This window comes from Phalacrocorax carbo, chromosome 6, assembly GCF_963921805.1.
Source record: "Phalacrocorax carbo chromosome 6, bPhaCar2.1, whole genome shotgun sequence".
NCBI lineage: Eukaryota > Metazoa > Chordata > Aves > Suliformes > Phalacrocoracidae > Phalacrocorax > Phalacrocorax carbo.
Genome location: NC_087518.1, coordinates 32456733 through 32468836, shown reverse-complemented (window position 1 = coordinate 32468836; position 12104 = coordinate 32456733). Strand labels below are relative to the sequence as shown.

Sequence of the window (12104 nt, the reverse complement as noted above, 5' to 3'; positions counted from 1 at the left end):
ACAAGACGATTACAAACCTGTTAAAAAGAAAAATATTTTAATTCTGCCAGATTGCAAAGAAAAGCAGACTCTTTATTTATGCCCTTAAAATTAAACTTAACTTTGCCGTGGAGTGGTCAGAGGAAACTGGTTCTTGCTGTTGGGGTTGCATAAGCAAGCACTTAATTCTCAAACATACACAAGCCTGACCTGGCAGCGCGCAGGCCTTCCATCATCAGTTTGACATTGCCCTCATCGGGAACACCACCACCTCCTTCTTCAGCAAGGCCTGCATAACGTGCCAACGCCACCCCAGCCCCGCACTGGTGAAACGGCTGCCAGACTGACTCCCGCCCACCCCAAGCAGCCTCGGTTTAACCCGGACAGCTGAGGAGTCTTTTACATTTTTTGGGAAAAAAAAAAAAAAATCATAGGTTATCCTGGCCTAGACAACTAACCTTCAGCTAACTAACAACTTTCTGCCCAGGTTATAGAACACAAGCCGAGTTGTGTCCTCCGTGGGGCTTGCAGCCGCCCTTCCCCAGCTGCCTCCCTGGGCGGAGCGCCCGCTGCTCTCTCCCAGGCTGACGCTTCAGTCCTGACACTCGTGATTACAAGATTATCCACAAACCAAGTCTGAGAACTTCCAGGTAACCTCGCACACTGGCACAGGCCCTGAGGTCCAGTCTAGAGCCAACAGGTAAGTTTAAACTAACTTTGCATCAGTGGAGCAGTAAGAAAGCAGCTGGCTCGCCTTCCTGCCTTGGCCCGTGAAGCCTTGCTAGCCAACAGTCAGCGTGCCCGGGCAGGGAACTGCGGGCTCAAAGTCTGCAGGGGGGTAAGCGTGTCTGGTCAATCTTTTCCCAGAGGTTGCGCTGCTCATCGCCGGCACCGCTGAGAGGTTCAAAGCTTAAAATAGATCAAAGGTCTGCACACGGGTTGAGGGCCCAGGGAGCTCAGCCCTGTCCTTGGCATGTGCTGGTTCACCTCATCACCCAGCCCAGCAGTGCTGGAAGGGAGTTTTGACCTAGAGGTCACAAAGCGATTCCCATAATGCTGTTGAAATTTTTTGGTCCTGCTGTAACATACTTATCACCTGGCAAGTACCCAGACAGCAAACAGCCCCGTAGCATAGTAATGCTGATACCAGCAAAAAAAAAACAACAACCCACAGCATTCAACAGCCGGTGGGGGGGCAGGGGGGAGCTGCCAGGAAAAAAAAAAGTACCCAAAGCTCACTGGGTCCGTGAAAACCTGAATTCAACTGCAGTCGGTTCCTTCAGCCACCATCCTGCTCAACTGCCCTTTGCCCTTGAAAGGGGAATTAGTCTCCCCTTTTTCTTCATTTTGCAATGAAGCAAACAAGCTTTTCACCAAACTGGTTAGAAAAAGAATTTCAGCACAAGCTTGCCTCATCCCTGCAGCTGCTTCCATACAACGAAAGGCTCTAACAAGAGAGGGGCACGCCAAAGCGAGAGGCTATGGCTTCGACATCGCCAGAGGCGAGGATTCAGCCATTTTCCTATGCAAGGGCCTCCCTGCACAAACTGCGATCCTGGCACGTGTGGCCCTGCGCAGCAGAGGCCTTGAGAGTGCAGGACAGCAGCGGGGGGCGGGGGGGGGACACCAACAACTCCAGCTAAACAGGTCTGTGCAGTTTGAAAGCTTGTAAAGTGACAGCGAAAACTGGGGACGGGGATGAGGACGTGGCTTCTGCTGGACTGTCTCACCAGGGCCAGTGTGTCCAAGGCCCTCCTTGCATGCTAACAAACCAAGGACTCAACATCCCTGCTCACGTCAAACAAAGCACCTGTCAGCACAACCTAATTGCTACAACCTGCTAGAGGAAGGGACTTAAACACCAGACAGAGTTAAAACGCAGCCAAGCGCAGGCTGTCCTCGTGTCCCAGGCGTACGGCTGGGCAGGGTGCGCCTCCTTCCCTGCAAACAGCCCTTGGAGTAACAAAGCGTTGTCTCTGTCCCTGTGCAAGTGCACGGCTGGGCAACCTGCTTGCCTGAGCTTGTGCAAGGAGCAGCTCCTAGTGTGCAGAACCACCTTCACCACTGGTGTAGTCCCACCTGGTGTTCAGGGAAGGAAGTAATTGATGCGCTGGGATACAGATTTACAGCCCTGTGCAGAGAAAAGCTTCTCCTCTTTGGGGACAAACACCATCATCCTGGCCACCTCATCGAGGGCTGCCTCAGTGTACGGAAGTCCACGGGCCAGGAAAGCATCCCGCGCACAGAGCTTCACGTGTGGGTACTCCAGGGGCAGGAATGGCACAAAGAAATCAATGAGGTTCTCTTCGAGGAGGTGGCTGCGGGCATAATTCTCTGCACCAAAAAGCAAGATAAAACAAACTTCAGAAGCTTCATCTGAGCGCAGGCATCCCTCTGCAAGGCAAGGCTTGTCTTTCTGAGGGGGCTGTCTTGGCTCATCCATCCGGATGCGGTGGGACGCGCACCCTCCCACTGGTAAAGAGCTGGCCAGCACTCAGTCTGAACACGTCACCACAGCTTGCCCACCTCAGGCCAAGGGGAGCCTGAATCCCCAGAGAAGCCTTGACATCCCCGCAGAGTGTTAGGCTGCCTCTTGCAACCTGGCCGTTTTCAGGGCCAAAGGGGCAAGGCAGAGTCAGAGCTTAAGTAGATGAAGGAAGGGGCTCACGTTTCAAATAACCCCAGGGTGGGTCTTGGAATAAAGGCTTGTCCTGCGGCGCATACACTTGTGCCGCAGAAGGTGCATGGTGCTGGGTAAGTGGGGCCCTGAGCTGGCAGAGGGGCAGGCTTGCGGGCCCCCTGCCCGCAGCATCCTGGGAGCAAGCCCAGCCCTTACCTGCAGGCTCCTGCAGCTCCAGCTGCAGCCGCTGCTCCAGGAACTCCATGGAGATCTCCTCCCGTGCCCGGCCGGCTCGCCAGAAGTCCAGGGCTACCTCATTGATGGCGTTGCCACCGAGATTGCTGCAGATAGAAGGGAAGTCACTCAGCCGTGCCCCCAGAGATGAACTGCTGACAGCTGCCAGCAGCCTCCCCTACAGACAGGCCGCAGCAATTATTAGCAACGAAGGATTTATGGTGTAGGATCATCACCTGAAACATGGGCAGAGGAACCAGCTTTCCTCCCAGAGAGCCCCTTTCTATAGGCATCTATGCAGCTATCTTCCATCTTGCCAGCCCAGACCCTGAGGCAGCTGCTTTCTCTCCCAGGGCAGGACCGGGAGCCAGCAGAATCCTCCCATGTCCATCAGTCCCATCCTGGCTTGGATGCCCATTGACCTCGCAGGTATCCCTTGGCCCCACACCAGACTCTTAACAAGCCATCCCTGAAAATCCAAGTTGGAGGGCAGAGCATATGGCAGGGGTCACACTAGAAGTAAAGGTCCAGGGCAGGGATTCAAGTGGCAGCCCAGGGCTTGGCAAAGCATCCTCTGCCCGAGGGACGAGGCAGCGCAGTTCCTGTGCAAGTACTCCTCTGGACACCCACTGTGGGGGCAGCTCCATGGTGGGGGACGTGAGGTCCTGACAGCCATCGAGGCTCCCAGGGCAGCCCTCACCTGGAAAGGCAGTTCAAGGCCAGGCAGCCCCCGCATGCTGGTGAGGGGTTTGCAACAGCCTGAGACAAGACCCCCCCCCATCCCCAAGTGCCATGGTGATACTGGGAACCAGCTGGCTGCAGGGCTTCTGTAGGGGGGAGACAGAGAGGCACTGTGAGACACAGATCTTGCACCTGTCTTTCCTCCCATGTCAGAGGCTCTGGACCCATTCCCCAAATGGAGGGGAGGCAAAATTAAAAAGCCACCACTATTTCCCCTCTACTCCCTTGCGGGGGGAAACAGCTTGTACTGATCCTGCTCCCACCCAGACCACGGGAGAAACAGCCCCTTCTGACTGAGGACAGCCAGCCAGTCCCACCCCATCCCCATCACACAAACCTGGCTGAAGCTGCAGGACCAGGGGAGGTTTAGGTTGGATAGTTTCAACTATATAGTTTAGTTTCAGGGGAGGTTTAGGCTGCATATTAGGAAAAGGTTCTTCACTCAGAGGGTGGTGGAGCACTGGAACAGGCTCCCCAGGGAGGCAGTCACGGCACCAAGCCTGACAGTATTCAAGAAGCACTTGGACAACACCCTCAGATACATGGTGTGAATTTGGGGCTGTCCTGTGCAGGGACAGGAGTTGGACATGATGATCCTTGTGGGTGCCTTCCAGCTCAGGCCAGTGTCCAAAGGAGCCCTGGGGCAGAGCCAGCCCTCCTGCCACAGGTCTGTGTCACACTGCCATGGGGTATGATGAAACCCCCAGGATTACACACTGCTGCTGTTCAGGGCACCCTGCTCCCCTGTGCTTGGACACGAAGGGGCTGACGTCGCCCTCCCAACACCTGCACAGCTTGCCAGGTAGGACACGAGGTCAGCTCAGCGCAGCTGGCAGCACGTCCACCCTGCCCCGAGCAACGAGGGAGAATATGCCCCCTCCACCATGGCTCCTGCCAGAGGACCAGACAGGTAGGACTGAAATGCCACAAGCACCCAGCAGAGATACAGGTCTTCCACTGGCAGAGGAACTTTCCTGGTGAACTACCAAGCTTGGATGAACAACAATCGCCTGGATGGTGGGAGATGGAGAACAAATGCTCTGCCCACCTCCAGCCTGTGGGAACACCTCCTGCCAGAGCCAAGCAGAAGGCTGTAAATGCAAAATTGAAGGGGGCCCAAGATGCTTGTCTCTCCTTGGCATTTCTCACTGGCTACTTCAGGCACATGCCTACGTCACACCTTGGTTTTGAGATGTCCTACTTGTCCCCCAGGGTGTGTCCCACCCAGGCCTGGGTCAGGGACAGCACTGGGGTGCACACAAGCCAAACACCTTTCTCCCTGCAGATTGGAAAGGAACTAACCTCCAATGACTAAGCCACAGGGCGAGCTGATGCCAGGATCAGCCCTCACAGCACAGCAGATGGATGGCACCTCAGCCTGCAGCCACGTGAAGCAGCGAGAACTCTCCACTCCCGCTCCCAACTAGCAGTGCCACTTCATTACAAGGGGTCCCCACCAAGACCTGCAGCCCCAGCTTTGTTCCCTGGAGTACGGGATCTCCCTGCTCAGCCATCCAGGGTGCAGGGTGACACCACGCTAGCTCTGACTCTCGCTTGTTCCTCGTTTCAAAGTCTAGACACTGGCTCAGGTGTCCCAGCTAAGCTGGACCTCAGCTCCTCCTGCAAGTGCCCAGGGAGGATGCCCAGCATCAATAAGCAAAACTAAGCATGGAGGCAACTGCCACCTAGATATCTCTTTCCCCTCCTCTGCAGCCTGAGCCCCTCGTATCACACACCTCAGGGGATAAATTCTATTGCTCTGTTCCTCCCCATCCCTTTGGGGGCCCAGAAATCACCTGAGGAAGAGGAAGATGGATCTTCGATAATCCGCCTGGCCCTTATTGTCATAGCGAGCCATGAAAGGCTTGATGGCATCCAGGAGGCTGAAATGAAGTTTCTCTGCCTCATCAAAGATGAACAGGGACTGCTTGCAGAGCTGCACAGTCTCGCTTATCTGCTTCTTCAGCTGAGCCTGCAGAGCGGCAGGGAGGAGTGTGAGAAGCCCAGCAGCAGTCACTGCCGCCAGGAGATCGTGCAGGGGCTGAGCCTGGATGCGGTGGGTTAACCCTAGCTGGCAGCTAAGCACTGCACAGCCACTTGCTCATTCCCTCCCACCCAGCGGGACAGGGCAGAGAACAGGAAGAGCAAAAGCAAGTAAACGTGTGGGTCAAGACATATATAGTTTAATAAGCGAAGGAAAGAAGAAGAAAGAAAGAAAACCAAGCAAGTCGTGCAAAGGCAATCACTCACACCTACCACTGATGCCCAGCCAGTCTCTGAGTAATGGATTCCTACCCCAAAATCCCCTCCCCTCAGTTTTTATTGCTGAGCACGACATTAAATGGCATGGAATATCCCTTTGGTCAGTTGGGGTCAGCTGCCTGGTGTCCCCCCTCCTCCCCCAGCTTCTTGAGCACACCCAGCCTACTGACTGCAGGGGCAGAGCAGGAAAAAGAGAAAGCTTTGAGGCTGTGCAAGCGCTGCTCAGCACTAGCCAAAACACTGGTGTTTTATCAACACTGTTCTACTCACAAATCCAAAACACAGTACCCTACCGGCTGCTGTGAAGAAAACAGACTCTATCCCAGTCACACCCAGCACGCCCAACCACCCCTGCAGCAAAACCGTGTTGTTGGGTCTCACCTTGTACGAGTCCATGTACTTGTGATGGGGGAAGTGGAAGAGCGAGATGAACACCCTGACACACTTGCTCTTCAGCCCATCCCGGTACAGGTGACTGGCCAGCATCCGGGCCACAAAGTTCTTGCCTGTGCCGGACCAGCCATGGAAGGAGAGGACCAGAGCCTTCTGTGGCTGCGGGCTCTGCAGAAACCCTTGCACCGCCTGGACGACAATTTCTTTGGCCAAGTGCTGCCCATGGAGCTGCTTGTTGAGGTCCGCTTCTAGCCCTGCAGGAAACAGAGAGCAAGAGCTCAGCTTTAACTTGCAAGCCCAGCTGCTGCTCCTGCTGCAGGTGGGAATAAGAGGGGACGACGTGGCAGGGCACGAAGCCCACTCAGCCCCGCTGGTGGGGCTGCCTGTCTGCGAGGAGTCTGAAGTGGCATTAAAGGCACAGGGTTAACGAGGCAGGCTACCAGGACCCTGCCTGCATCAGCCACTGACTGCAAAAAGTCACAGATCTTCCACTGACTCCTTTTTCCCTTGGGGAAGCGGAGGGAATACTCGACGACTGTGGAGGACGCTGAAGCCCACAGGCCCTCACAAGTTCCCAGCAGCGAGTATGGATACCAGAAGCCTCAGGGCCAGCAAAGCACAATGGCACCTGCACGGGGCTTACATGCTCTTGGTGCACCCTCCCAACCTGGGGCTGGATACTGGGCCAGTTTGGATCACACCGCATACGGCTGAGAGTTACGGGATGAAGGCAGGGCTTGTGGCAAACCAGAGCAGATACACTGTACGGTAAGGAGCAAACTCTTTTGTGGTCTCAGAGCTACAAATGAATAACGGGAAACAGGACTTAGCTCAGCACCCTGCCCAGAAACGCCCTTAACTTACATAATTTGCTAAAAAACACTTTTTAAAAAAGAAAAAAAACCAACAACAAACAAACAACAAAAGAGACAAGAGGGAGAGGCAGCAGAAGCAAGCACTGCTCGGGGTCTCCCAAGTACAGAACAGCACCTACCCGTGATATTGTTGACTATCCTGCAGTCTCCTGTCTTGCAGCACTTGCCGAAGCTGCAGTACCAGGCAGAGAGGATCTCCAGGTAATCCTGGCCCACCAGGGGCAAGCTCCAGCCTAGAAAAGGCAGCAGTCTGATCAGAGACTTGCCAGCAAATGTCTTTTTTGCGGTTTGTACGGCCACTCGGCTGGGCGCAGTTAAGGGCAGCCCCCTGCCAGGCGCGGGGGGGGGAGGCAGCACCCGCCTCACGCAGGCACAGAGACCCGCGCCTGTAGCAACCCGGGGGACGCTGGGTGAGCCGGGAGGCGCCCAGGGCAGCGGCCCTCAGGAAGGGCATCCACAGGGGCCGGGGGCACAGACCCTGTGCCGGGGGACGCGGGGTGTTCGGACCCGCTGCTGTTCCTGGGATACGGGAGAGGGAGGGAAAGGAGTGAGGTGCTTACCTGGGCCGGGGCTGGACTCTTCCTCCTCCTTCTCCCCTTCGCAGCCCTCTTGCCACACCTTGCACGCCAGGTACTGCCAACACTGCTTGGAGAGAGCACCCACAGCTCCCAAGTGCTTCTTCACAGCTTCATACCTCGCCCTGCCCCACGGTCCCCGCTCTGCCGCAGAGCCCTGCTCCTCTTCCCAGGGCCTCCGTGGCACCCCTTGGCCCCCCGAGCCCCCCAGCAGCAGCAGCAGCAGGAGGCAGCAGGCCAGCCCCAGGCGGGCCGGGAGCCTGCCCTGGCCCATGGCGGCGGGCTGGGTATCCCCGGCGGGGCGGGAGCGCGCCCTGCCGCGCGCCCGCGGGCTCCCGGCCTCCCTTAAACCGCCCGAGCTGTGACCTCACTTCCCGGCCGCCTGCAATGGGAGCCGCCCCACGCCGGGCACGGCCGCGCGCCCGCCTGCCCCCCGTCCCACGCGCTGGGGCGCTGCCGGCCTCCCCTGCGCCCCAGAGCTGGCCTTGACACGGCTCCGGCCAGCGCCGCGCTGCAAAGCCCCACCCCGTTCCCGAAAAGAGGCACCGGGCACCCGCCCAGCCTTTGTTCTGCGCAAAACCTGGACCCCGTCCTCCCCCCAGGTCCTGCCGACCCTCACGGGGAGGGGCGGCGAGCGGCTCCCCCTCCAGCCGGGCTGCAGAGGTGCCCAAGGCAGCTCCCCGGCACCGCCCCCAGCCTGCTCCCACAGACCTGCGCCGCCGCGGCCCTCCCCCTGGCTTCCATGCTGCAGCACCAGCAACAAATGCCCGGGCAAGGCAAATAAATAATCTGGTCTTTAGGCAGCCCAGTGGCCCGGCTGCAGTTTTGCCGCCACAAATGCAAGACACGTTGGCGGTTGTTGTTCATCAGGGTCATTTTCCAGGAGACGCAAAAATAACAGGCATGAACAAGGGAGCAGGAGGTGGTGAGTCAGACCGGCAGCACAGGGAGCTGTCAGAGGTGTACTTGCTGCCTGCTGTGCTACGAGTTAAATGTAGTAAGTAGATCAAAGCTGCAGGAGAAATGGTTTTGTTGCTAGCTCTGGGACTGGCTTGCTGTGTGACACCAGATGTGTGTCATTCCTCATCTGCCCCAAGAAGCGTTGCTGCCTACTTTGACATCTGGGCATCTTCATACATCTTGGTACATCCAAACGGTAACGTGGGTAGGGTGGGCTCCACTCAAGCAGCCAGGAAAAAAGATTAAGACCAGCGCAGAACTACCATGAAATCACATACGAGAACTGAGGTACAACTCGTGACCACCACTAAGCTCACCACCACCAAGCGGTTTTCTCCAACAAGCTGTAAAACCCCTCCTGTACGGGGGAGCACCAAGCACAGCCATCGGGGCTGGCTGCCCCTGCTTTCGCTGGAGATTCTAGGACCCCACGCAAAGCCTGGCTTTGATTTTTGGAAACAGGTACACGTCGACCCTCCAAAGCACAACTGGTAAGTGCTGCTGCCCTAAGTACACACTCAGCTGCGCCTGGGAGAAGAAAAGTGAACAAGCCCCATATAACTTGCATTTCACCTTAAGCTGTACCCACTGCTGGCTTACTCTAAGACACTAACACCTCTACAAGTTACTGAGCATCAGGACAAGTCCTCCCACAACTTACCCTAACCGAGACAAGGCCAAGATGATGTGGACATGGAAAGGATGTCAAGGTTATCCCACATGCTCAGAAAAATAAAAATAAGAAGGACACTAAATGCAATTCATCCAGCCGGGCAATTCACTCGTTCAGGTGGATGGGGAGCAGGACCCAGCACAGCCAAGGCGTGGAGTAGAGCATATCACCATCTACAGGTGGATACATATATTACACATCGGCCTTAAAGATACTGGTATTAACATAGTTGCCCCCTCCAGCTTCAAAAATAATCAGCGAGGCTAAAATCTTACCAGCTGCAATAACTTAAACAGGACTAAAACCTGTGTGAATTAAAAAAAGATCAATTAAAAACCGAACTCACTGTAGCCTTTGCAAATTCAAGTGCTATCAGCCTTTCTGAAAACTAGGTGGAGAATCTGAATTGAAGCATTTGTACATATCTATAAAAAATTCATAGCTGTAACATTCAAACTCTACCCTCCCAGGGATAAGTGCTTTAGCTGAAGAGAGCTCATCAAAAGGGACAGACTTAATAAAAAATAGATGCTTCCATGTTCCAAAGAAAAAAAGTTTGAGAAAGCAAATTCTGAAAGATGAAACAACTGACTCTCCACCACCACACCCGCTCCACGGTACTATGGCATCATTCCTGCGACATCAGCTTCGCACAAACACGGCACATCACAAGAGCTAGAGGGGAAAATAAAGCAGCTGTTTAATAATCTGCCAAACTATACCTGCTCTGAGGTTAGCAAGACACTGAAGTGGGGAGAAACAAAGAAGGGGGGGGGGGAAGTCCCCCCAAATAATTCAATTCCCTTTGCAGGACCCCAGGGAAGAACCTATCCCCAGGAACTAGAAGGGAAGCTGCAGGAGACTGGAGGAGATCCTAGCGCCCTACACTGACAACTCGCTCGTACGGGGCTTTGGAAGGCTGGGGCTCGGAAGCACAGCAGTCAACGCCCCAGTACAGCTTGCTGGGATTATACCCCCCTCCTTTTATTTGCTTCCCCTGCTTCTTCCCAAACTCTTGCTATATTATTTGCTAATCTTCAACCCACAGTCCTGCAGGAAGAGGTAGCTGCAGGGATCTGCGTGGCCCCAGGGATGAACTAGGATGCACATTTTTTCACCTCACGGCTGGTTATTCCAAACGAGTCCTGGTGAGCAGCAGCTGCCTGATTGAAAACCCATGACCTCGGCTCCAGTCAGGTCTTACAGCGAAGGCATCATCTAAAAAGGAAGAAAACCCACCACCACTAAAATGTGGTTACGCCTGGCTTATTCAGCACCCCTAACACCACTTGGTACCAGCAAATACTCGGAGAGAACCCTGCAAAGTCAGGATTTTATACGGCAGGCTGTATCTGCTTGACAGAAAAATGTCATGCATCTGTCCTGTCTTGGTCTTTCCAGTTTCCACACAGCAATTCCTTCTGCACATCCACAGATGAACTCTGACAGAAGGCAGGAGGAGAGTCTCCCTCCAGAGCTCAGTATAACACAGCTATGGATTAGATCACTAAATAAAAGGAAAATCTGGAGTAAAGGCTATAAGGGGAGTCCTTTGCCCTCCTTCCTTTAGTTTTTTCACCCCACAAAGGCTTATCCCCAGTCTCTTCAAAATATTGAGAGACTCCACAAAGGAAAAAACAACAGAACAGCAGTCCCACCCTTGGGACAGATAAACTATGACCTCCTTTTATTTCTAATTTTTAGAATCAATAACACTTTGTAGGGAAGAAATTTGAAAGGCACTCAGGGTAAGTGCTAATTTTCAAAACCCTTTGGTCCTCCATAGGCTCAAAGTTGTTTCTGTTCATTCTTCTGTAAAATTATGTTCATTACATAATCAAGAACTTTTAAAATCTTCCAGTTATATGAATTCTCACCCTGTTACTAAGGCCAACCACTCCAAAATTACATCGCAGTAATACAACAAAGCGCTTGTGAAAACAGCTCTCAATACTAGCTATTTCAGCCTTTCAAAACTTAAAAGCATCTGTGATTTCTGCAAGTTGTTGAACTGCTTATACACAGGCAAGAATCCTGTCCTGCTCCCTGAGCAAACTGGCACCCCAAAAATAGAGATGGAGGGTATGAAAAAATTACTGTCACCACACTATGCTAGGAGACAAAAAAAATCCCAGAGCTTCCTCCCCCCCAGAGCCCCAAAAATAAAACCCCCAAAACCAGTTCTTACAGAATTCAGCAACGCTGGAGTCCAAAGTTTGAAATGAGAAACCCTAGTTTAAAAAAAAGCAGACGCCTTTGGTCGTTTTGCAACACCACGCTGATGCTACAGGCCCGGCCAAAGATCATTCCCGCATTCCCAGAAGCAGCACAGTGACCGGGTGGCTTTGTGGTGTCTCGTCCCCAGGAGTCGCATGGGGGTTGGCAGCAGCTCTCAGTGGCTTCCTTGGCTTCCAGACGCCTGGCATTCAGAACTGTAAGCATCACCTCCTACCTCTGAAAAACCTCACTGCAGTGTGTTATTAAGAGAACAAGCTCCGACAGAAGCAGATTAAATCCCCATGCTCTGTGGAAACAGATTTTGATGGCTGTTTACTTGCCCAGTCTCATAAAAGGGCTTCAGTGAAAGCCTAGAAAGGCCAGCCATCGACACCTGCCAGCTCTACATACATCTCTCGCCAGCTCATTACCTATCCCCTGCTCCCTGTAACACAGCCAACCTAACGGGACACAACGGAGGAATCAGCCTCGGTGCTTGGCGGATGCTGGGCCTTGGGATGCGCTTTCAAAAGCTGACTGAAGACCACTTAAAACTAGGCGCGTTGTTCTTTTGT

The 12104-nt window shown here is 54.1% G+C and overlaps 1 protein-coding gene across 1 annotated transcript; it reads right to left on the bottom strand.

Annotated features, from left to right (window-relative positions):
* Window positions 1-20: 20 nt before the first annotated feature.
* TOR3A (torsin family 3 member A) lies at window positions 21-8090 on the bottom strand. The gene is made up of 6 exons (XM_064454487.1): window positions 7665-8090; window positions 7224-7337; window positions 6218-6483; window positions 5371-5546; window positions 2816-2940; window positions 21-2313 (listed from the first exon to the last, which is right to left on the bottom strand). The coding sequence occupies exons 1-6, from the start codon at window positions 7951-7953 to the stop codon at window positions 2066-2068; spliced, it is 1218 nt and encodes a 405-aa protein (XP_064310557.1). The 5' UTR covers window positions 7954-8090; the 3' UTR covers window positions 21-2065.
* Window positions 8091-12104: the final 4014 nt, after the last annotated feature.